At 46.6% G+C, this 26,362-nt stretch overlaps 1 protein-coding gene across 5 annotated transcripts in view; it reads left to right on the top strand.

Annotated features, from left to right (window-relative positions):
• LOC110502141 (serine/threonine-protein phosphatase 6 regulatory ankyrin repeat subunit B) overlaps positions 1-26,362 on the top strand; it is a 64,138-nt gene that overhangs the window by 27,184 nt on the left and 10,592 nt on the right. For 3 of the 5 annotated variants that reach the window (XR_005038831.1, XM_036959258.1, XM_036959261.1), the window contains exons 5-18: positions 111-311; positions 816-903; positions 2,543-2,685; positions 4,623-4,835; positions 4,980-5,058; positions 5,434-5,548; positions 5,780-5,862; positions 7,955-8,081; positions 8,717-8,785; positions 14,720-14,860; positions 16,544-16,609; positions 19,860-19,971; positions 20,144-20,215; positions 24,428-24,629. Coding sequence is in view for 4 of the 5 variants with exons in the window: in XM_036959258.1 (XP_036815153.1) it covers positions 111-311; positions 816-903; positions 2,543-2,685; positions 4,623-4,835; positions 4,980-5,058; positions 5,434-5,548; positions 5,780-5,862; positions 7,955-8,081; positions 8,717-8,785; positions 14,720-14,860; positions 16,544-16,609; positions 19,860-19,971; positions 20,144-20,215; positions 24,428-24,629 (1,711 nt within the window). In the remaining variant the exon portion in view is untranslated. Of the gene's footprint in view, positions 1-110; positions 312-815; positions 904-933; positions 1,128-2,542; positions 2,686-4,622; positions 4,836-4,979; positions 5,059-5,433; positions 5,549-5,779; positions 5,863-7,954; positions 8,082-8,716; positions 8,786-14,719; positions 14,861-16,543; positions 16,610-19,859; positions 19,972-20,143; positions 20,216-24,427; positions 24,630-26,362 lie in introns of those variants that run through there. The other 2 variants (XM_036959259.1, XM_036959262.1) reach the window with 2 other exon arrangements.

Genomic DNA, 26,362 nt, shown 5'->3' with positions numbered 1-26,362 from the left:
ACACACACACACACACACACACACACACACACACACACACACACACACACACACACACACACACACACAGTCTCTACTCTCCTGCTGTTCTAACACACTCTGCTCTTCAGGAGGCGGTTCGTGTGCTGATCCGTCACTCTGCTGATGTGAACGCGCGGGATAAGAACTGGCAGACGCCGCTTCACGTTGCCGCTGCCAACAAGGCCCTGCGCTGCGCTGAGGTCATCATCCCGCTGCTGAGCAGCGTCAACGTGTCGGACCGCGGGGGGCGCACCGCCCTGCATCACGCCGCCCTCAACGGGCACACCGAGGTACTGTAGGCGGCGGGGTCTCTTTTCACATCTCTTATTCACATCTCTTATTCACATCTCTTATTCACGTCCGTACGTATAGTCAGTTAGCCCCAGGCCCAATTCAGGAAGTGAACTGAAATTCTAATTCCAAATTGGAAATGCAATTTACCCCAACCCTCACATGCTCAGTCCCAAATATACCCCTAGTGATACTATCACCTAGGCTCACTAGTGAGTGACAACAATTGTATTAAAATATTGTTGTGTCCAGAAATAACACTCCCACACAAGCGTCATGATAGGTGGTAGAGGTAAAGTCATACAGGCATATACTGGAATAATGGTTGTTTTTGCTTAAACACTAGTCAGTATTTAGAATGCTTACATAAAGAGCCTCGCCCACGCTTGGCCCCTACGAGGGACGCATGCACACGCACACACACACCTGAGTCACCACTGGCTGCCTGCTGAGACTGACACACACCGCTCACATACTCTCTCTCTTTCTTCCCTCTATTTCAGATGGTTAACCTGCTGCTGGCTAAGGGAGCCAACATCAATGCCTTCGATAAGAAAGATGGCCGCGCGTTGCACTGGGCGGCTTATATGGGTGAGATGTAGACATTAAGAAAGATGGCTGCGCCCTGCACTGGGCGGCTTATATGGGTGAGATGTAGACATTAAGAAAGATGGCCGCGCGTTGCACTGGGCGGCTTATATGGGTGAGATGTAGACATTAAGAAAGATGGCCGCGCGTTGCACTGGGCGGCTTATATGGGTGAGATGTAGACATTAAGAAAGATGGCCGCGCGTTGCACTGGGCGGCTTATATGGGTGAGATGTAGACATTAAGAAAGATGGCTGTGCCCTGCACTGGGCGGCTTATATGGGTGAGATGTAGACATTAAGAAAGATGGCCGTGCGTTGCACTGGGCGGCTTATATGGGTGAGATGTAGACATTAAGAAAGATGGCTGCGCCCTTCCCCGGGTGTCTTATATGGGTGAGATGTAGACATTAAGAAAGATGGCTGCGCCCTTCCCCGGGTGTCTTATATGGGTGAGATGTAGACATTAAGAAAGATGGCTGCGCCCTTCCCCGGGTGACTTATATGGGTGAGATGTAGACATTAAGAAAGATGGCCGCGCCCTTCCCCGGGTGTCTTATATGGGTGAGACATGTAGACATTAAGAAAGATGGCCGCGCCCTTCCCCGAGTGACTTATATGGGTGAGACATGTAGACATTAAGAAAGATGGCTGTGCCCTGCACCGGTTGACTTATGTGGGTGAGATGTAGACATTAAGAAAGATGGCTGCGCCCTTCCCCGGGTGACTTATATGGGTGAGATGTAGACATTAAGAAAGATGGCCGCGCCCTTCCCCGAGTGACTTATATGGGTGAGACATGTAGACATTAAGAAAGATGGCTGTGCCCTGCACCGGTTGACTTATATGGGTGAGATGTAGACATTAAGAAAGATGGCCGCGCCCTTCCCCGGGTGTCTGATATGGGTGAGACATGTAGACATTAAGAAAGATGGCCGCGCCCTGCACCGGGTGACTTATATGGGTGAGACATGTAGACATTAAGAAAGATGGCCGCGCCCTTCCCCGAGTGACTGATATGGGTGAGACATGTAGACATTAAGAAAGATGGCCGCGCCCTGCACTGGGTGACTTATATGGGTGAGATGTAGACATTAAGAAAGATGGCCGCGCCCTTCCCCGAGTGACTGATATGGGTGAGACATGTAGACATTAAGAAAGATGGCCGCGCCCTGCACTGGGTGACTTATATGGGTGAGATGTAGACATTAAGAAAGATGGCCGCGCCCTTCCCCGAGTGACTGATATGGGTGAGATGTAGACATTAAGAAAGATGGCCGCGCCCTTCCCCGGGTGACTTATATGGGTGAGATGTAGACATTAAGAAAGATGGCCGCGCCAATCCCCGGGTGACTTTTTGGGTGAGACATGTAGACATTAAATAGTGTCTGTGCCAAGTCTGCCTTAGGCATTCATATCATTATTTCCATTTCACGAAAGAAAATGTTTTCAGAAATCACTGAGTCACCTACTAGTCAGAGAACTGAGCCAAACAACATTGGTTGCTCTCTTCTAGGATTTCTCTTCACTACTCGTGTTGCTGAACATTTGATAGAAACATGGTTTTGAACAGTTACTTTCTTGTAAGATAACTTGATTGATTCTACAGTGAGTGTGATGATGCTCTGATGCGCCCCCTGCAGGACATCTGGATGTAGTGTGTCTGCTTGTCAGCCAGGGGGCAGAGGTCAGCTGTAAGGACAAGCGGGGTTACACCCCACTACACACGGCCGCTTCTAACGGTCAGATCGCTGTGGTCAAACACCTGCTCAACCTGGCTGTGGAGGTACGGAGACACATGCACACACACACACACACACACACACACACATGGAGGGACACACACACGGAGAGAGACACACACACGGAGAGAGACACACACACGGAGAGACACACACAGAGAGAGACACACAATCAGAGAGAGAAACACAGAGAGAGACACAATCAGAGAGACACACACATGGAGAGAGACACACATGGAGAGACACACACACGGAGAGAGACACACACATGGAGACACACACACACGGAGAGAGACACACACATGGAGAGAGACACAAACATGGAGAGACACACACACGGAGAGAGACACACACATGGAGAGACACACACACGGAGAGAGACACACACATGGAGAGAGACACACACGGAGAGAGACACACACATGGAGAGAGACACACACGGAGAGAGACACACAATCAGAGAGAGACACACACATTGAGAGAGACACACACGGAGAGAGACACACACGGAGAGAGACACACACATGGAGAGAGACACACACATGGAGAGACACACGGAGAGAGACACACACACGGAGAGAGACATACACATGGAGAGAGACACACACACGGAGAGAGACACACACACGGAGAGAGACACACACGGAGAGAGACACACACGGAGAGAGACACACACATGGAGAGAGACACACACATGGAGACACACACATGGAGAGAGACACACACACGGAGAGAGACACACACGGAGAGAGACACACACACGGAGAGACACACACACGGAGAGAGACATACACATGGAGAGACACACACACGGAGAGAGACACACACATGGAGAGAGACACACAGAGAGAGACACACACACGGAGAGACACACATGGAGAGAGACACACAGAGAGAGACACACAGAGAGAGACACACACATGTAGAGAGACACACACGGAGAGAGACACACACATGGAGAGAGACACACAGAGAGACACACACATGGAGAGAGACACACACGGAGAGAGACACACACACGGAGAGAGACACACACACGGAGAGAGACACACACACGGAGAGAGACACACACATGGAGAGAGACACACACACGGAGAGAGACACACACATGGAGAGAGACACACAGAGAGACACACACTGGAGAGAGACACACACGGAGAGAGACACACACACGGAGAGAGACATACACATGGAGAGAGACACACACACGGAGAGAGACACACACACGGAGAGAGACACACACGGAGAGAGACACACACGGAGAGAGACACACACATGGAGAGAGACACACACATGGAGACACACACATGGAGAGAGACACACACACGGAGAGAGACACACACGGAGAGAGACACACACACGGAGAGACACACACACGGAGAGAGACATACACATGGAGAGACACACACACGGAGAGAGACACACACATGGAGAGAGACACACAGAGAGAGACACACACACGGAGAGACACACATGGAGAGAGACACACAGAGAGAGACACACAGAGAGAGACACACACATGTAGAGAGACACACACGGAGAGAGACACACACATGGAGAGAGACACACAGAGAGACACACACATGGAGAGAGACACACACGGAAAGAGACACACACACGGAGAGAGACACACACACGGAGAGAGACACACACACGGAGAGAGACACACACATGGAGAGAGACACACACACGGAGAGAGACACACACATGGAGAGAGACACACAGAGAGACACACACTGGAGAGAGACACACACGGAGAGAGACACACACACGGAGAGAGACACACACACGGAGAGACACACATGGAGAGAGACACACAGAGAGAGACACACAGAGAGAGACACACACACGGAGAGACACACACACGGAGAGAGACACACATGGAGAGAGACACACAGAGAGAGACACACACATGGAGAGGGACACACACATTTAAGTAGTGTGTAGTGTGATGATGACTCGTTCTCCTCTGTGACTGCAGATAGATGAGACCAATGTGTTTGGTAACACAGCTCTGCACTTGGCCTGTTTCAACGGTCAGGATGCTGTGGTCAGTGAGCTGATAGACTACGGAGCTAACGTCAGCCAGCCCAACAACAAGGGTTTCACCCCCCTGCACTTCGCTGCAGCCTCCACCCACGGAGCCCTCTGTCTGGAGTTCCTGGTCAACAACGGGGCTGACGTCAACGTCCAGGTGAGGGTAGGGCCTAAGAGTGGTGAGAGAATGAATGGTCTCACTGAGTTTCTCTGGATCAGTGTTTCTGTATCAGACTGTTCATTCTAGAATTCAGCCCCCTGGTCTATGATGTCACTCCCAACTTTGTTCTGTCTCTCTCAGAGTCGGGATGGGAAGAGCCCCCTCCACATGACAGCGGTCCACGGCCGCTTCACTCGCTCCCAGACACTCATCCAGAATGGTAATACCTGTGTGTCTGTATGTGTGTGTGTGTGTGTGTGTGTGTGTGTGTGTGTGTGTGTGTGTGTGTGTGTGTCTGTATGTGTGTGTGTGTGTGTGTGTGTGTGTGTGTGTGTGTGTGTCTGTATGTGTGTGTGTGTGTGTGTGTCTGTATGTGTGTGTGTATGTGTGTGTGTGTGTGTGTGTGTCTGTATGTGTGTGTGTGTGTGTGTGTGTGTGTGTGTGTGTGTGTGTGTGTGTGTGTGTGTGTGTGTGTGTGTGTGTGTGTCTGTATGTGTGTGTGTGTGTGTGTGTGTATATGTATGTGTGTGTGTGTGTGTGTGTGTGTGTACAGTATGTGTGTGAGTCTGAGTTCACTAGTCTTACTGTACTGTAGGTGGGGAGATTGACAGTGTGGACAAGGAAGGGAACACTCCTCTCCACATTGCTGCTCGCTATGGTCACGAGCTCCTCATTAACACACTCATCACTAGCGGAGCTGACTGCACAAGGTATCTGTGTGTGTGTATGTGTGGGGGGGGGGGGGGATGTTTGGATCCCGTTCCTTTCACTTGTTTTATTGTAGTATAGAGGTACAGTATGACTTTATAGTAAAGACCTCTGTCTGTCTGTCTGTCTGTCTGTCTGTCTGTCTGTCTGTCTCTCTCTCTCTCTCTCTCTCTCTCTCTCTCTCTCTCTCTCTCTCACTCTCTCTCTCTCTCTCTCTCTCTCTCTCTCTCTAGACGAGGGGTCCATGGTATGTTTCCTCTGCACCTGGCTGCTATGAATGCCCACTCAGACTGCTGCCAGAAGCTGCTCTCCTCAGGTAACCTACCAGCACTGAGCCATTGGCTGCTCTCCTCAGGTAACCTACCAGCACTAAGCCATTGGCTGCTCTCCTGGTAACCTACCAGCACTAAGCCATTGGCTGCTCTCCTGGTAACCTACCAGCACTAAGCCATTGGCTGCTCTCCTGGTAACCTACCAGCACTAAGCCATTGGCTGCTCTCCTCAGGTAACCTACCAGCACTAAGCCATTGGCTGTTCTCCTCAGGTAACCTACCAGCACTAAGCCATTGGCTGCTCTCCTGGTAACCTACCAGCACTAAGCCATTGGCTGCTCTCCTCAGGTAACCTACCAGCACTAAGCCATTGGCTGCTCTCCTCAGGTAACCTACCAGCACCAAGCCATTGGCTGTTCTCCTCAGGTAACCTACCAGCACCAAGCCATTGGCTGCTCTCCTCAGGCAACCTACCAGCACCAAGCCATTGGCTGCTCTCCTCAGGTAACCTACCAGCACTAAGCCATTGGCTGTGTGTACTCTGTTTAAATAAATGGTACTTTATAAGTCAGAACAGGAACAGGAATGTCTTATTGCTGCTTCCCAATCCTACATTCCTCTACAAGGGGAACTATTCAGCCTTGGTCAGATTGGAGTCACATTGTTCCTCCAACAGCAATACAAGGCAATGGGCCTACATACACAGACAGGCAAGTGGCCTGCAGTGCATACACAGATAAAGCACGAGCCTGGTTACTCATTGCTAGCTGTCTCCCTGCAGACTAGAATATATCTTAGTGACTGCTCCTGTTGAAATCAGAGAGCTGATTGTTCAATACATACTGGCAAACTTCTATGGAGCGACCATTTTGGCTCCAGTCTGGAAGTCTCATGCTCTGTTTGATAGGAGCTGCACAGTTTCACTTGACTGTGTGGTCAGACCCATAGGGCCGGGGGGCACTGAGCTCTGTGAGGGATTTGAGGCCTCTACTGTAGGAAAGCAACAAAGGAAGGTCTTTGATGCTGAGTGATTTATTTGTGCTGAGGAGACAGCCGGCTTGAACCACAGTATTAGAGTGGTGGTTTGAGGGCAATATTCATAGTCTTCAGTATCCATGGTTGTTAACTCCTCCTCATCCTCCCCCTTTAATGACCGGAATGGTTTGACCCAGCGTACTGCGGTTCTAGGCATAGGACCAAAGTGTGACAGCGTGATGGGGATACAAATAGAACACTCTTTAACTCACAGCATGCCCTACAGTGTTTTCCTCTTCCTCTGTCTTGTGTGCTTTCAGAGTATAAATACTTATAGAAGTAGAGTATTCAACTATCTCAGCATGTGTTCTAGCCTGCCTGTCTCTCACCTTACCTCACCTTGTAATCACTGGACTCATTCTCCACTTCCCCGTCCACTGTGTCTCTCTCTCCTCCCTGGACTCATTCTCCACTTCCCCGTCCCCTGTGTCTCTCTCTCCTCCATGGACTCATTCTCCACTTCCCCGTCCCCTGTGTCTCTCTCTCCTCCATGGACTCATTCTCCACTTCCCCGTCCCCTGTGTCTCTCTCTCCTCCCTGGACTCATTCTCCACTTCCCCGTCCCCTGTGTCTCTCTCTCCTCCATGGACTCATTCTCCACTTCCCCGTCCCCTGTGTCTCTCTCTCCTCCATGGACTCATTCTCCACTTCCCCGTCCCCTGTGTCTCTCTCTCCTCCCTGGACTCATTCTCCACTTCCCCGTCCCCTGTGTCTCTCTCTCCTCCCTGGACTCATTCTCACTTCCCCGTCCCCTGTGTCTCTCTCTCCTCCCTGGACTCATTCTCCACTTCCCTGTGTCTCTCTCTCTTCCCTGGACTCATTCTCCACTTCCCCGTCCCCTGTGTCTCTCTCTCCTCCCTGGACTCATTCTCCACTTCCCCGTCCCCTGTGTCTCTCTCTCCTCCCTGGACTCATTCTCCACTTCCCCGTCCCCTGTGTCTCTCTCTCCTCCCTGGACTCATTCTCACTTCCCCGTCCCCTGTGTCTCTCTCTCCTCCCTGGACTCATTCTCCACTTCCCCGTCCCCTGTGTCTCTCTCTCCTCCCTGCTATGTGGCTGTTTGTTGCCTCCCTCCCTTGCTGCGTACATCGGCCCCTGTAGGAAGGATGTACAGCGTAATGTGTTCCCTCAGTAACGTCCCCTCGTCCTCGGCCCTGTCTGCAGGCTTCCAGATCGACACCCCTGATGCACTGGGGAGGACTTGTCTACACGCTGCCGCCGCCGGGGGGTGAGTCTCTCTCTCTCTCTCTCTCTCTCTCTCTCTCTCTCTCTCTGTCTCTCTCTCTCTCTCAATTCAATTCAATTCAATTCAATTCAAGGGCTTTATTGGCATGGGAAACATGTGTTAACATTGCCAAAGCAAGTGAGGTAGACAACATACAAAGTGAATATATAAAGTGAAAAACAACAAAAATGAACAGTAAACATTACACATACAGAGGTTTCAAAACAGTAAAGACATTACAAATGTCATATTATATATATCTATCTCTCTCTCTCTCTGTCTCTCTCTCTCTCTCTGTCTCTCTTTCTCTCTCTTTCTCTCTCTCTATCTCTTTCTCTCTCTCTCTCTCACGCACTCTCACTCTCGCCCTCTCTCTCTCTCTCTCTCTCTCTCTCTCTCTCTCTCTCTCTCTCTCTCTCTCTCCCTGTTTGTGTGTGTCTGATGAAATTAAGAGAAATACCCACACACTGTTTTGTATGCTCCTGTGTAGTTTATTTCAACATTTCTGTCAGAAGGGCTTCATCAGGTGTTTGTCGTCTGTTGGTGTCTATGTAGTTCTCTTTCTGGCACTGCACTCTTCAAAACACAATTTGTCATGATTCTACAACTGCTCCCTCTCCCCCTGTCCCGTTCTGCAGTAATGTGGAGTGTGTGAAGTTGCTTCTGAGCAGCGGTGGGGACCACAACCGGAGGGACAAGTGTGGTAGGTGAGTTCTCTTGGAGCACAGGTAGAAGGGTGGGCAGGTCTGAAGTAAGGGAAGATGAACAGGGCCTTAGTGGGACAGTGAATTGATGTGTATAGATGATGTTGAAAGCTGGTTCTAACTGGGAACTAAATGGAGACAAGGACTTCCTCTCTCCAGTTCCTGTGTAGGTGTGTTTGTGTGGCCAGAGTAATTTCCCCTCAACTCTGACTCAACATTTGATCAAATCAAAGTTTATTGGTCGCGTACACAGATGAGCAGGTGCTATGGCAGGTGCAGTGAAATGCTTATGTTACTAGCTCCAACAAAACATTAGAATGTCTCGCAAATACACAAATTATAGAAGAAATCCAAACAATCAAAGTTAGATATATTAGTGAGCATGTGTGAGAATGCAGAATATTAATATGTGCTGTGTATAGACAGTATATCAGTATTTCATCATACTAATATTGAGTTGCAACCCCCCCTTTTTCCCTCAGAACAGCCTCAAGTCGTGGCATCTACATGGTGTCAAAATTGTTCCACAGGGATGCTGGCCCATGTTGACTCCAATGATTCCCACAGTTGTGTCAAGTTGACTGGATGTCCTTTGGGTGGTGGAACATTCTTGATACACACGGGAAACTGTTGAGTGTGAAAAACCCAGCAGCGTTGCAGTTCTTGACACAAACCGGTGTGCCTGGCACCTACTACCATACCCTGTTCAAAGGCACTTAAATATTTTGTCTTGCCCATTCACCCTCTGAATGGCACACATACACAATTCATGTCTCGATTGTCTCAAGGCTTAAAAATCCTTCTTTAACCTGTTTCCTCTCCTTCATCTACACTGATTGAAGTTGATTTCGATAAAGGATCACAGCTTTCACCTGGATTCACCTGGTCAGTCTGTCATGTTAAAGAGCAGGCGTTCTTAAAGCTGCAATATCAAATCACTGTGGATGGAACTTTTTGGACGACCCAACCAAATTCATATAGAAAAGGGCGTAATAGATCGGTCATTCTCATTGAAAGAAGCGGTAGATGAGTTCTATGTGCTCTCTTTGTATGTTTCCCATTTGAGTTTTTTCAGTTTTGTTCACCAGCCTCAAACAGCTGATAATACATTACTGTTGGTGATGGGAAGTAGATTTCACAGCGGTTTAGACGGTACAATGATTCACACAAATACACCTGCTTGTTTTGTCATATAAACTGACATGAGGCGAACTATTAGAATATAGGAACCAGGAAATGGCAGAACCATTTCTGCATAGTGCGTCTTTAATGTTTTGTATACTCAGTGTACATACACAGTGAGAGAACAACAGTATATAAACAGAATATGAGGTGACCAGTGTTCAATGGCTCTATATTAGGGCTGGGAATTGCCAGGGACCTCACGATAGGATATTGTCACTGTACTTAGGTGCCGATGCGATATGTTTTGTGATTCGATACAATGATTTTATTGTGATTTGATGTGACAGTCTGATGTTCTGGGGATAGAAGCTGTTTAACAGTCTGATGTTCTGTGGATAGAAGCTGTTTCTCAGTCTGATGGTCTGGGGATAGAAGCTGTTTCTCAGTCTGATGGTCTGGGAATAGAAGCTGTTTCTCAGTCTGATGGCCTGGGGATAGAAGCTGTTTAACAGTCTGATGTTCTGGGGATAGAAGCTGTTTCTCAGTCTCTCGGTCCCAGCTTTGATGCACCCGTACTGTCTCTGTCTGTTAGATGGTAGCAGAGGGAACAGACCGTGGCTCAGGTGGCTGAGGTTCTTAATGATCTTCTTGACCTTCCTTTGACACAGTCCTGTAAATGCCCTGGAGGGCAGGCAGCATGGCCCCAGTGATGCGTTGGGCTGACCACGCCTCCCTCTGGAGAGCCATGCGGTTGAGGGCGATGCAGTTGTCGTACCATGCAGTGATACAGCCCGACAGAATGCTCTCAATGGTTCATCTGTAGAAGTTCCTGAGGGTCTTAGGGGGAATGCCAAATTTCGGCAGTTGTGCCTTCTTCACCACGGTGTCAGTGTGCCCTCTGTGTTGAGGATCAGCATAGTGGAGGTGTTGTTGTCTACCCTCTGTGTTGAGGATCAGCATAGTGGAGGTGTTGTTGCCTAGCTACCCTCTGTGTTTAGGATCAGCATAGTGGAGGTGTTGTTGTCTACCCTCTGTGTTTAGGATCAGCATAGTGGAGGTGTTGTTGTCTACCCTCTGTGTTGAGGATCAGCATAGTGGAGGTGTTGTTGTCTACCCTCTGTGTTGAGGATCAGCATAGTGGAGGTGTTGTTGCCTAGCTACCCTCTGTGTTTAGGATCAGCATAGTGGAGGTGTTGTTGTCTGCCCTCTGTGTTGAGGATCAGCATAGTGGAGGTGTGTGTTGTCTACCCTCTGTGTTGAGGATCAGCATAGTGGAGGTGTGTGTTGTCTACCCTCTGTGTTGAGGATCAGCATAGGGGAGGTGTTGTTGCCTAGCTACCCTCTGTGTTTAGGATCAGCATAGTGGAGGTGTTGTTGTCTGCCCTCTGTGTTGAGGATCAGCATAGTGGAGGTGTGTGTTGTCTACCCTCTGTGTTGAGGATCAGCATAGTGGAGGTGTTGTTGTCTACCCTCTGTGTTGAGGATCAGCATAGTGGAGGTGTTGTTGTGCCTTCACCATGGTGTCGGTGTGGTGGAATGTTTTCAGGTCATCAGTGAATTTGAAGCTTTTGACCCTCTCCACTGTGGCCCTCTCGATGTGGATGGGGCCGTACTCTCTCTGCTGTCTCCTGTAATCCACCATCAGCTCCTCTGTTTGTTTACGTTGAGGGAGAGGTTCTTTTCCTGGCACCACTCCACCAGGGCCCTCACCTCCTCCCTGTATACTGTCTCATCATTGTTGGTAATCAGACCTACCACTGTTGTGTCGGCAGCAAACTTGTTGATTGAGTTAGAGACGTGCATGGCCATGCAGCCGTGGGTGAACAAAGAGTACAGGAGAGGGCTGAGCACACACCCCTGTGGGCCTCTGTGTTGAGGATCAGCACAGTGGAGGTGTTGTTGTCTACCCTCTGTGTTGAGGATCAGCGCAGTGGAGGTGTTGTTGTCTACCCTCTGTGTTGAGGATCAGCATAGTGGAGGTGTTGTTGCCTAGCTACCCTCTGTGTTGAGGATCAGCATAGTGCAGGTGTTGTTGCCTAGCTACCCTCTGTGTTGAGGATCAGCATAGTGGAGGTGTTGTTGCCTAGCTACCCTCTGTGTTGAGGATCAGCATAGTGGAGGTGTTGTTGTCTACCCTCTGTGTTTAGGATCAGCATAGTGGAGGTGTTGTTGCCTAGCTACCCTCTGTGTTGAGAATCAGCGTAGTGGAGGTGTTGTTGCCTAGCTACCCTCTGTGTTGAGAATCAGCGTAGTAGAGGTGTTGTTGCCTAGCTACCCTCTGTGTTGAGGATCAGCATAGTGGAGGTGTTGTTGCCTAGCTACCCTCTGTGTTGAAGATCAGCATAGTGGAAGTGTTGTTGCCTAGTTACCCTCTGTGTTGAAGATCAGCATAGTGGAAGTGTTGTTGCCTAGCAACCCTCTGTGTTGAGGATCAGCATAGTGGAGGTGTTGTTGCCTAGCTACCCTCTGTGTTGAAGATCAGCATAGTGGAGGTGTTGTTGCCTAGCAACCCTCTGTGTTGAGGATCAGCATAGTGGAGGTGTTGTTGCCTAACCTCTGTGTTGAGGATCAGCATAGTGGAGGTGTTGTTGCCTAACCTCTGTGTTGAGAATCAGCATAGTGGAGGTGTTGTTGTCTACCCTCTGTGTTGAGAATCAGCATAGTAGAGGTGTTGTTGCCTAACCTCTGTGTTGAGAATCAGCATAGTGGAGGTGTTGTTGCCTAGCAACCCTCTGTGTTGAGGATCAGCATAGTGGAGGTGTTGTTGCCTAACAACCCTCTGTGTTGAGAATCAGCATAGTGGAGGTGTTGTTGCCTAACCTCTGTGTTGAGAATCAGCATAGTGGAGGTGTTGTTGCCTAGCTACCCTCTGTGTTTAGGATCAGCACAGTGGAGGTGTTGTTGCCTAACCTCTGTGTTGAGAATCAGCATAGTGGAGGTGTTGTTGCCTAGCAACCCTCTGTGTTGAGGATCAGCATAGTGGAGGTGTTGTTGCCTAGCAACCCTCTGTGTTGAGAATCAGCATAGTGGAGGTGTTGTTGCCTAACCTCTGTGTTGAGGATCAGCATAGTGGAGGTGTTGTTGTCTAACCTCTGTGTTGAGAATCAGCATAGTGGAGGTGTTGTTGCCTAGCAACCCTCTGTGTTGAGGATCAGCATAGTGGAGGTGTTGTTGCCTAACAACCCTCTGTGTTGAGAATCAGCATAGTGGAGGTGTTGTTGCCTAACCTCTGTGTTGAGAATCAGCATAGTGGAGGTGTTGTTGCCTAACCTCTGTGTTGAGGATCAGCATAGTGGAGATGTTGTTGCCTAACCTCTGTGTTGAGAATCAGCATAGTGGAGGTGTTGTTGCCTAACCTCTGTGTTGAGGATCAGCATAGTGGAGGTGTTGTTGCCTAACCTCTGTGTTGAGAATCAGCATAGTAGAGGTGTTGTTGCCTAACCTCTGTGTTGAGAATCAGCATAGTAGAGGTGTTGTGGCCTAACCTCTGTGTTGAATATCAGCATAGTGGAGGTGTTGTTGCCTAACCTCTGTGTTGAGAATCAGCATAGTAGAGGTGTTGTTGCCTAACCTCTGTGTTGAGAATCAGCATAGTAGAGGTGTTGTGGCCTAACCTCTGTGTTGAATATCAGCATAGTGGAGGTGTTGTTGCCTAACCTCTGTGTTGAGAATCAGCATAGTGGAGGTGTTGTTGCCTAGCTACCCTCTGTGTTGAGGATCAGCATAGTAGAGGTGTTGTTGCCTAACCTCTGTGTTGAGAATCAGTATAGTAGAGGTGTTGTGGCCTAACCTCTGTGTTGAGGATCAGCATAGTGGAGGTGTTGTTGTCTACCCTCTGTGTTGAGAATCAGCATAGTAGAGGTGTTGTTGCCTAGCTACCCTCTGTGTTGAGAATCAGCATAGTGGAGGTGTTGTTGCCTAACCTCTGTGTTGAGAATCAACATAGTGGAGGTGTTGTTGCCTAGCTACCCTCTGTGTTGAGGATCAGCATAGTGGAGGTGTTGTTGCCTAACCTCTGTGTTGAGAATCAGCATAGTGGAGGTGTTGTTGCCTAGCTACCCTCTGTGTTGAGAATCAGCATAGTAGAGGTGTTGTTGCCTAGCAACCCTCTGTGTTGAGGATCAGCATAGTAGAGGTGTTGTTGCCTAGCTACCCTCTGTGTTGAGAATCAGCATAGTAGAGGTGTTGTTGTCTACCCTCTGTGTTGAGGATCAGCATAGTAGAGGTGTTGTTGCCTAGCTACCCTCTGTGTTGAGAATCAGCATAGTAGAGGTGTTGTTGCCTAACCTCTGTGTTGAGAATCAGCATAGTAGAGGTGTTGTTGTCTACCCTCTGTGTTGAGAATCAGCATAGTAGAGGTGTTGTTGCCTAGCTACCCTCTGTGTTTAGGATCAGCATAGTAGAGGTGTTGTTGTCTAGCTACCCTCTGTGTTGAGAATCAGCATAGTAGAGGTGTTGTTGCCTAACCTCTGTGTTGAGAATCAGCATAGTAGAGGTGTTGTTGTCTACCCTCTGTGTTGAGAATCAGCATAGTAGAGGTGTTGTTGTCTACCCTCTGTGTTGAGAATCAGCATAGTAGAGGTGTTGTTGCCTAACCTCTGTGTTGAGAATCAGCATAGTAGAGGTGTTGTTGCCTAACCTCTGTGTTGAGGATCAGCATAGTAGAGGTGTTGTTGCCTAGCTACCCTTTAATCTACTCTTCTTCATTTTTTGGGGCTCCAGTAAGTTTGTGTGACTCAACTCAATGTGCTAGCGTATAACACTGTCCTTCTCTGTGTGTGTGTGTCTCTCTGTGTGTCGCTCCCTCTCCAGGACCTCTCTCCACTATGCGGCAGCCAGTCGTCACTACCAGTGCCTGGAGACCCTTGTGTCGTGTGGGACCTGCATTAATGCCACTGACCAGTGGGGGCGCTCTGCTCTGCACTACGCTGCTGCCTCCGACCTGGACAGAAGGTGAGCTTCACTAATCAGACTTGGGGAGGAATCCTAACTTCCACTTAAGATTTCAATTCCGATATAGTCATGCATTGATGTAAATGGGAGACTAAGTGAAAATGTTACTTAAATGGATGTTAGGATTCGCCCCATAGTGACCATACATTGATGATACCATTAGGACCTGTGACTCATGTTACAATTTGATATTATAAACTGCATGTAAATTCAGTTATCGGTCAGAGGTTAAAGACTACAATATTGAGCTGGTTCCTATATGCTGCTATCTATAATATGTAAGTAAAAGACTAATGGACAGTTGGGCCCCTGAGGCCAGGTCAAACTAGCTGTGTGGTTTTTGGTGGTGACCATAGAGATCCTGTTAAATTGTTAGAGGTGCTATGTCCCTTCAACCTTCAAAATTCCAGAATGAGTTGAAAATGGCAGCCATATTGGTCAGGGAGAAATCCAAACCAGTCTAATGGAATATATTATTATTATTATTTTATTTCACCTTTATTTAACCAGGTAGGCCAGTTGAGAACAAGTTCTCATTTACATCTACGACCTGGCCAAGATAAAGCATAGCAGTGCGACAAAAACAAAAACACAGAGTTACACATGAGATAAACAAATGTACAGTCAATAACACAATAGTACAATCTGTATACAATGTGTGCAAATGAAGTAAGGAGGTAAGGCAATAAATAGGCCAATAGTGGTGAAGTAATTACCGTTTATCAATAAACACTGGAGTGATATGTGTGCAGATGAGGATGTGCAAGTAGAAATACTGGTGTGCAAAAGAGCAGAAAAACAAAAACAAATATGGGGATGAGGTAGGTAGTTGGATGGGCTATTTACAGATGGGCTGTGTACAGCTGCAGCGATCGGTAAGCTGCTCTGACAGCTGGCGCTTAAAATTAGTGAGAGAGATAGAAGTCTCCAACTTCAGTGATTTTTGTAATTAATTCCAGTCATTGGCAGCAGAGAACTAGAAGGAAAGGTGCCCAAAGGAGGAGTTGGCTTTGGGGATGACCAGTGAAATATACCTGCTGGAGCACGTGCTACGGGTGGATGTTGCTATGGTGACCAGTGCGCTGAGATAAGGCGGAGCTTTACCTAGCAAAGACTTATAGATGACCTGATCTAAAATATTGTCACATAATTATAAATACAGTTTATATGGGTTTTATACACATTTTCTGTATAAATAGCCTCTAAAATATATGTACACTGACCATAACTGTCAAAATGTTGTGTTTTCTTGGAATGCTGTGAGTGCTATTATATGATGCAAATTCAGTACTTGTTGCATTTACAACTTAATTCCTATCATCAAGTGATTTCAGCCAGTGTCTGGCTGTGGATTGACTGCACTGTTTCAATGGAATGTTATTCTAATTCCTAATTCTATGGTGGTGACCATCTCCGGAAGCTAGACAACCAAGGAACTCCCTGTTTCCATGGATACCTGAGATAATTCTGAGGTGCCGGTTGAATAGGTGTCTGGATGTTCGGCAGCAGACTGTTCAGGGTTCACACCCCTGATTGTTTCCATTCCAGGAAATTCAGAGAAGCACTGCTGGAGACGCTAGATGACCCTGAATAATCAGATGGAAAGGGTTTGGGGAGGGTTTCCCTGGGGCCCCCATTGAGGATGTCTTAATCGTTCTCTGTTGTGTGTCTTGTGTTGTGAAGGCGACGTCAGGCTCTGGAGCCAGAGAGTGAAGGGGTGCAGGCAGAGAAGGAGAAAGAGGCTGCACTGTGAGTAAACTATTTTATTTCTATGAGTATTACTGCCTCTATCTGGGCATGCAGGTAGTCAGTCAGCACAGATTATGGATCAGTGCAAGCCGTGCCTATGGTTCTGACTGTTTGAGAAAGTCCCTCTCTTTCTCTCTCTCTCTTTCTCTACTCTGTGCACACAGACCAGTTCAGACAGACAATATATTCTGTCATTGTCTCTCTCGCTCATCTTGTTGGAATAACCATTGCGTATGTCAAATCAAACAAAAAAATATGTCACGTGCGCCGAATACAACAGGTGAAGTTCTAAACCTTAGTGAAATGCTTACTTACAGGCTCTAACCAATAGTGCAAAAAAAGGTATTAGGTGAACAATAGGTAGGTAAAGAAATAAAACAACAGTAAAAAGACAGGCTATATACAGTAGCGAGGCTATAAAATTAGCGATGCTACATACAGACACCGGTTAGTCAGGCATATTGATGTAGTATGTACATGTAGGTATGGTTAAAGTGACTATGCATATATGATAAACAGAGAGTAGCAGCAGCGTAAAAGAGGGGTGGGGGTGGGGCCATGCAAATAGTCCGGGTAGGAGTCTTGTGGCTTGGGGGTAAAAACTGTTGAGAAGCCTTTTTGTCCTAGACTTGGCACTCCGGTACAGCTTGCCATGCGGTAGTAGAGAGAACAGTCTATGACTGGGGTGGCTGGGGGGGGTCTTTGACAATTTTTAGGGCCTTCCTCTGACACCGCCTGGTGTAGAGGTCCTGGATGGCCGTACGCACTACCCTCTGTAGTGCCTTGCGGTCAGAGGCCGAGCAGTTGCCGTACCAGGCAGTGATGCAACCCGTCAGGATGCTCTCGATGTTGCAGCTGTAGAATCTTTTGAGGATCTCAGGACCCATGCCAAATCTTTTTAGTTTCCTGAGGGGGAATAGGCTTTGTTGTGCCCTTTTCACGACTGTCTTGTTGTGTTTGGACCATTCTAGTTTGTTGTTGATGTGGACACCAAGGAACTTGAAGCTCTCAACCTGCTCCACTGCATTCCCGTCGATGAGAATGGGGGCGCGTTCGGTCCTCCTTTACCTGTAGTCCACAATCATCTCCTTAGTCTAGGTTACGTTGAGAGATAGGTTGTTATTCTGGCACCACCCGGCCAGGTCTCTGACCTCCTCCCTATAGGCTGTCTCGTCGTTGTCGGTGATCAGGCCTACCACTGTTGTGTCGTCTGCAAACTTAATGATGGTGTTGGAGTCGTGCCTGGCCATGCAGTCATGGGTGAACAGGGAGTACAGGAGGGGACTGAGCACAGATCCCTGGGGAGCTCCAGTGTTGAGGATCAGCTGGCAGATGTGTTGCTACCTACCCTCACCACCTGGGGGCGGCCCTTCAGGAAGTCCAGGATCCAGTTGCAGAGGGAGGTGTTTAGTCCCAGGGTCCTTAGCTTAGTGATGAGCTTTGAGGGTACTATGGTGTTGAATGCTGAGCTGTAGTCAATGAACAGCATTCTCACATACAGTGGGGAGAACAAGTATTTGATACACTGCCGATTCTGCAGGTTTTCCTACTTACAAAGCATGTAGAGGTCTGTAATTTTTTATCATAGGTACACTTCAACTGTGAGAGACGGAATCTAAAACAAAAATCCAGAAAATGACATTGTATGATTTTTAAGTAATTCATTTGCATTTTATTGCATGACATAAGTATTTGATACATCAGAAAAGCAGAACTTAGGAAACCTCCATACAGACCTTCTCCAGATCCTTCAGGTTTTGGGGCTGTCGCTGGGCAATATGGACTTTCAGCTCCCTCCAAAGATATTCTATTGGGTTCAGGTCTGGAGACTGACTAGGCCACGACCCATCTTCAATGCTCTCACTGAGGGAAGGAGGTTGTTGGCCAAGATCTTGCGATACATGGCCCCATCCATCCTCCCCTCAATACGGTGCAGTCGTCCTCTCCCCTTTGCAGAAAAGCATCCTCAAAGAATGATGTTTCCACCTCCATGCTTCACGGTTGGGATGGTGTTCTTGGGGTTGTACTCATCCTTCTTCTTACTCCAAACACGGCGAGTGGAGTTTAGACCAAAAAGCTCTATTTTTGTCTCATCAGACCACATGACCTTCTCCCATTCCTCCTCTGGATCATCCAGATGGTCATTGGCAAACTTCAGACGGGCCTGGACATGCGCTGGCTTGAGCAGGGGACCTTGCGTGCGCTGCAAGATTTTAATCCATGACGGCGTAGTGTGTTACTAATGGTTTTCTTTGAGACTGTGGTCCCAGCTTTCTTCAGGTCATTGACCAGGTCCTGCCATGTAGTTCTGGGCTGATCCCTCACCTTCCTCAGGATCATTGATGCCCCACAAGGTGAGATCTTGCATGGAGCCCCAGACCGAGGGTGATTGACCATCATCTTGAACTTCTTCCATTGTCTAATAATTGTGCCAACAGTTGTTGCCTTCTCACTAAGCTGCTTGCCTATTGTCCTGTAGCCCATCCCAGCCTTGTGCAGGTCTACAATTTTATCCCTGATGTCCTTACACAGCTGGTCTTGGCCATTGTGGAGAGGTTAGAGTCTGTTTGAGTGTGTGGACAGGTGTCTTTTATACAGGTAACGAGTGGAGAACAGGAGGGATTCTTAAAGAAAAACTAACAGGTCTGTGAGAGCCGGAATTCTTACTGGTTGGTAGGTGATCAAATACTTATGTCATGCAATAAAATGCAAATTAATTACTTAAAAATCATGTGATTTTCTGGATTTTGTTTTATATTCCGTCTCTCACAGTTGAATGGTACCTATGATTAAAATTACAGACCTCTACATGCTTTGTAAGTAGGAAAACCTGCAAAATCGGCAGTATATCAAATACTTGTTCTCCCCACTGTAAGTGTTCCTTTTGTCCAGGTGGGAAAGGGCAGAGTGGAGTGCAATAGAGATCGCATCATCTGTGGATCTGTTTGGGCGGTATGCAAATTGGAGTGGGTCTAGAGTTTCTGGGATAATGGTGTTAATGTGAGCCATTACCAGCCTTTCAAAGCACTTCATGGCTACGGACGTGAGCGCTACGGGTCTGTAGTCATTTAGGCAGGTTGCCTTTGTGTTCTTGGGCACAGGGACTATGGTGGTCTGCTTGAATCATGTTGATGTGTCTATAAAACGTCTCTTTCTCTCTCTCTCTCTCATATCCTCTGTCTGAGGCTTTTAACTTTTAAGAACATATTGAAGTGTTTGTGTCTGACTATATTGTGTGTTTGTGTAATAGATGTCTAGAATTCCTTTTGCAAAGTGGTGGTACTGCCTCTCTGAAGGATAAGCAGGGCTACAGTCCTGTCCACTATGCTGCAGCCTATGGCCACAGACACTGCCTGGAGCTGGTGAGTGCATGCACGCTCATACACACGCTTATGCTACATTTTCTATGCTACTCAACAATGTATCTGTGTAGAACTTGAACTTCACAAGATACCATAAATATACACAGCTCACAAATACCACTTATGGAATTGAAATTATTTGTTTTGATGTAATCTGTGGTTGTGGTTTTAGCTGTTGGACAGAGACGAGAGTCACCAGGAGCCCCCAGACTTTCTGGGTGCCAGGAGCCCCCTGCACCTCGCAGTGAGTCATTATTACATATCCACTCTAGCCATGCATAATCACACACACTGCCATGCAGTGCATTATAATTGGGTGAGCTTGTGACCTGAGCAGGAAAAACCTATAGTTTTTATGGTCATGGCACGTGGTCAGAAAACACAGATAACTAGCGTTATCATGTACAGAGCCTTCAGAAAGTATTCACACCCCTTGACCTAGTCCACATTTTGTTGTGTTACAGCCTGAATTCAACATGGATTAAATTGAAAAACAATCTCACCCATCTACACAAAATACCCCATAATGACAAATTGTAAAAACATTTTTGTAATTTAGCAAATTTATTGAATTTGAAATCTCATTTACATCTAGTGCATTCAGAAAGTATTCAGACCCCTTCCTTTTTTCCACATTTTGTTATGTTACAGCCTTATTCTAATATTGATAACATACATTTTTTTCCTTCATCAATCTACACAAAATGCCCCATAATGACAAAGCAAAAACGGTTCCAACACGTTTCTGCAGCATTGAAGGTCCCCAAGAACACCGTGGCCTCCATCATTCTTAAATGGAAGAAGTTTGGAACCACCAAGACTCTTCTTAGAGCTGTCCGCCCGGCCAAACTGAGCAGTCGGGGGAGAAGGGCCTTGGTCAGAGAGGTGACTAAGAACTCGATAGTCACTCTGACAGAGCTCCTGAGTTCCTCTGTAGAGATGGGAGAACCTTCCAGAAGGACAACCATCTCTGCAGAACTCCACCATTCAGGCCTTTATGGTTGAGTTGCCAGATGGAAGCCACTCCCTCAGTAAAAGGCACATGACGGCCCGCTTGGAGATTTCCAAAAGGCACCGAAAGGACTCAGACCATGAGAAACAAAATTCTCTGGTCTGATGACACCAAGATTGAACTCTTTAGCCTGAATGCCAAACGTCACATCTGGAATAAACCTGGCACCATCCCTATGGTGAAGCATGGTGGTGGCAGCATCATGCTGTGGGGATGTTTTTAGTGGCAGGGACTTGAAGACTCGAGGGAAAGATGAACGGAGCAAAGTACAAAGAGATCCTTGATGAAAACCTGCTCTAGAGTGCTCAGACTGGGGCGAAGGTTCATCTTCCAACTGGACAACGACCCAAAGCACACAGCCAAGACAACTCAGGATTGGCTCCGGGACAAGTCTCTAAATGTCCTTGAGTGGAACCAGCCAGAGCCCAGACTTGAACAATCAAACATCTCTGAAGAGACCTGAAAATACAGTTGAAGTCAGAAGTTTACATACACTTAGGTTGAAGTCATTAAAACTCGTTTTTCAACCACTCCACAAATTTCTTGTTAACAAACTATAGTTTTGGCAAGTCAGTTAAGACCTCTACTTTGTGCATGTAATTTTTCCAACAATTGTTTAGACTATTATTTCACTGTATCACAATTCCAGTGGGTCAGAAGTTTACATACACTAAGTTGACTGTGCCTTTAAACAGCTTGTAAAATTCTATAAAATGATGTCATGACTTTATAAGGTTCTTATAGGCAAATTGACATCATTTGAGTCAATTGGAGATGTACCTGTGGATGTATTTCAAGGCCTACCTTCAAACTCAGTGCCTTTGCTTGACATCATGGGAAAATCAAATGACCTCATCCTTGGGAGCAATTTACAAACTCCTGAAGGTACCACATTCATTTGTACAAACAATAGTACGCAAGTATAAACACCATGGGACCACGCAGCCATCATACCGCTCAGGAAGGAGACGTGTTCTGTCTCCTAGAGACCAGGGCGCAGCGTGATAAGCGTCCATCTTCTTTTAATGGAAGATGGACCACTGAACAAACCGAACGTGCCTCTATATACCACGAGTGCAGACATGCAACTACACATAGACAATAACCCACAAAAACCAAAATGGAAAATGGCAACCTAAATAGGATCCCCAATCAGAGACAACGATAAACAGCTGTCTCTGATTGGGAACCAATTCAGGCCACCATAGACCTACATATACCTAGACAATACCAAAACCCCATAGATATACAAAAAACCCTAGACAAGACAAATACACACACATCACCACCCGCAGTCACACCCTGACCTAACCAAAATAATAAAGAAAACAAAGATAACTAAGGTCAGGGCATGACAGCTCGAGAGGATCTGCAGAGAAGAATGGGAGAAACTCCCCAAATACAGGTGTGCCAAGCTTGTAGTGTCATACCCAAGAAGACTCGAGGATGTAATCGCTGCCAAAGGTGCTTCAACAAAGTCTTGATTAAAGGTTCTGAATACTTATTGAATGTGATATTTCAGTTCTTTATTTTTTAGACATTTGCTAAATGTTTCTGCTTGGTCGTTATGGGGTATTGTGATGTCGTTATGGGGTATTGTGATGTCGTTATGGGGTATTGTGACGTCGTTATTGGGTATTGTGATGTCGTTATGGGGTATTGTGATGTCGTTATGGGGTATTGTGATGTCGTTATGAGGTATTGTGATGTCGTTATGGGGTATTGTGATGTCGTTATGGGGAATTGTGATGTCGTTATGGGGTATTGGGATGTCGTTATGGGGTATTGTGATGTCGTTATGGGGTATTGTGATGTCGTTATGGGGTATTGTGATGTCGTTATTGGGTATTGTGATGTCGTTATGGGGTATTGGGATGTCGTTATGGGGTATTGTGATGTCGTTATGTGGTATTGTGATGTCGTTATGGGGTATTGTGATGTCGTTATGGGGTATTGGGATGTCGTTATGGGGTATTGTGATGTCGTTATGGGGTATTGTGATGTCGTTATGGGGTATTGTGATGTCGTTATGGGGTATTGTGATGTCGTTATGGGGTATTGGGATGTCGTTATGGGGTATTGTGATGTCGTTATTGGGTATTGTGATGTCGTTATGGGGTATTGGGATGTCGTTATGGGGTATTGTGATGTCGTTATGGGGTATTGTGATGTCGTTATGGGGTATTGGGATGTCGTTATGGGGTATTGTGATGTCGTTGTGGGGTATTGTGATGTCGTTATGGGGTATTGTGTGTAGATTAATGAGGAGGAAAAAAAACAAAGTCTCTAAAAGCTTTGCACACCTAGATTGTATAATATTTCCACATGATTATTTTTACAATTTTTCAAGCTCTTGTCAAATTGGTTGTTGGTAATTGCTAGACAGCCATTTTCAAGTCTTGCCATAGATTTTCCAGACAATTTAAGTCAAAACGTTAACTAGGAACATTCAATGTTGTCTTTGTAAGCAACTCCAGTGTATATTTGGCCTTGTGTTTTAGGTTATTGTCCTGCTGAAAGGTGAATTTGCAGACTGAACCAGGTCTTCCTCCAGGATTTTGCCTGTGCTTATCTGTGTTTCTGGAATAGCATAGCCATAACATGATGCAGCCACCACCATGCTTCAAAATATGAAGAGTGGTACTCAGTGACGTGTTTTCTTGGATTTGCCCCAAACATAATGTATTCATAGTATTCATTCATAGCATCTTCGGTTTTCTCCTATCACATCCATTCAACTCTGTAACTGTTTTAAAGTGACCGTTGGCCTCATGGGGAAATCCCTGTGTGGTTTCCTTCCTCTCCAGCAACTGAGTTAGGAAGATTGTCTGTATCTTTGTAGTGACTGGGTGTATTGATACACCATCCAAATTCGTATTAATAACTTCACCAAGCTCAAAAGAATATTCAATGTCTTGCTTTTTTTGTTTTTCATCTACCAATAGGTCCCCTTCTTTGCGAGGCATTGGAAAACGTCACTGGTCTTTGTGGTTGAATCTGTGTTTAAGATGTACTGTTCAACTGAGGGACCTTACAGATTATTATATGTGTTGGGTACAGAGATGAGGTAGTCATTCAAAGATCATGTTAAACACTATTATTGCACACAGAGTGAGTCCATACAACGTATTAAGCAAATTGTTACTCCTGCACTTATTTAGGCTTGCTATAACATTTCATCTTTTCATTTTAAAAAACATAATTCCACTTTCGCGTTATGGGCTGTTGTGTGTAGGCCAGTGATACAAAATCTCAATGTAATCCATTTTAAATTCAGGCTGTAACACAACAAAATGTAGAAAATGTCAAGGGGTGTGAATAATTTCTGAAGGCAGCCATTATCACACATACACACACAGAGTATACATTGCATAGACCGCAGTATCTTTGCATACCAACAGCTGGTATGTGTGTAATGTGTGTGTCTGTCTCCCTGTCCCCCAGGCATACCACGGCCATGCACAGGCTCTGGAGGTGTTGCTGCAAGGGGAGAGGGAGGTAGACCAGGGGGACGAGGAAGGTCGTACTCCCCTGGCCCTAGCGGCCCTCAGGGGCCACACTGACTGCGTCCACACCCTTCTCAGCCAGGGGGCCTCGCCACGCACCACGGACACCAACAGGGGACGCACCCCGGTACACCTAGCAGGTAATGGAGACCACTGTGTGTTTGTGTGTGGGTGTGAGAATTTGAAGTACTCTTTTGATTGGTCTGTGTGCAGTAGTTCTATACTGAGTTTTCTCTCCGTCTTTCCATCTCTCTCTGTCTCTCTGTCTCTGGTTTTCTCTCTTTCCATCTCTCTCTCTCTCTCTCTGGTTTTCTCTCTTTCCATCTTTCTCTCTCTCTCTGTCTCTGGTTTTCTCTCTTTCCATCTCTATCTCTGTCTCTGGTTTTCTCTCTTTCCATCTCTCTCTCTCTCTCTCTGTCTCTGGTTTTCTCTCTTTCCATCTCTCGCTCTCTCTCTGTCTCTGGTTTTCTCTCTTTCCATCTCTCTCTGTCTTTCTGTCTCTGTCTTTCTATCTTTCTGTCTCTCTCTGTCTCTGTTTTTCTGTCTCTGTCTCTTTCTGTCTCTCTCGTCTGTCTGTCTGTCTGTATGTCTGTCTGTCTGTCTGTCTGTCTGTCTGTCTCTCTGTTTTTCTATCTCTCTGTCTTTCTGTCTCTCTGTCTTTCTATCTTTCTGTCTCTCTCTGTCTCTGTCTTTCTATCTTTCTATCTCTGTCTGTCTGTCTGTCTGTCTTTCTGTCTTTCTGTCTCTCCGTCTCCATCTCTCTCTGTCTCTGTCTCTCTGTCTCTGTCTTTCTATCTTTCTGTCTCTCTGTCTCTGTTTTTCTGTCTCTGTCTCTTTCTGTCTCTCTCTGTCTCTGTCTCTCTCTTTTCTGTCTCTCTCTGTCTCTCTGTCTGTCTGTATGTCTGTCTGTCTGTCTGTCTGTCTGTCTGTCTGTCTGTCTGTCTGTCTGTCTGTCTGTCTGTCTGTCTGTGTCTGTGTCTCTCTCTCTCTCTCTCAATTCAAGGGGCTTTATTGGCATGGGAAACATGTGTTAACATTGCCAAAGCAAGTGAAGTAGATAATAAACCAAAGTGAAATAAACAATAAAAATGAACAGTAAACATTACACTCACAAAAGTTCTTAATAATTAAGATAAGCATACATATGGGTTGTATTTACAATGGTGTTTGTTCTTCACTGGTTGACCTTTTCTTGTGGCAACAGGTCACACATCTTGCTGCTGTGATGGCACACTGTGGTATTTCACCCAGTAGATATGGGAGTTTATCAAAATTGTGTTTGTTTTCTAATTCTTTGTGGATCTGTGTAATCTGAGGGAAATATGTGTCTCTAATATAGTCATACATTTGGCAGGAGGTTAGGAAGTGCAGCTCAGTTTCCACCTAATTGTGTGGGCAGTGTGCACATAGCCTGACTCTCTTTAGAGTCAGGTCTGCATACTGTGGCCTTTCTCAATAACAAGGCTATGCTCACTGAGTCTGTACATAGTCAAAGCTTTCCTTAATTTTGGGTCAGTCACAGCGGTCAGGTATTCTGCCACTGTGTACTCTCTGTTTAGGGCCAAATAGCATTCTAGTTTGCTCTGTTTTTTTGTTAATTCTTTCCAATCTGTCAAGTAATTATCTTTTTGTTTTCTCATGATTTGGTTGGGTCTTATTGTGTTGCTGTTCTGGGGCTTTGTGGGGTGTGTTTGTGTTTGTGATCAGAGCCCCAGCACCAGCTTGCTTAGGGGACTCTTCTCCAGGTTCATCTCTCTGTAGGCGATGGCTTTGTTATGGAAGGTTTGGGAATCGCTTCCTTTTAAGTGGTTGTAGATTTTAACGTCTCTTTTCTGGATTTTGATAATTAGCGGTTATCGGCCTAATTCTGCTC

The sequence above is a fragment of the Oncorhynchus mykiss genome, chromosome 22 (genome assembly GCF_013265735.2).
Source record: "Oncorhynchus mykiss isolate Arlee chromosome 22, USDA_OmykA_1.1, whole genome shotgun sequence".
NCBI classification, from domain to species: Eukaryota; Metazoa; Chordata; class Actinopteri; order Salmoniformes; family Salmonidae; genus Oncorhynchus; species Oncorhynchus mykiss.
Note: the sequence above shows the minus strand (reverse complement) of the source record. Positions and strands in the feature narration are given on the sequence as shown.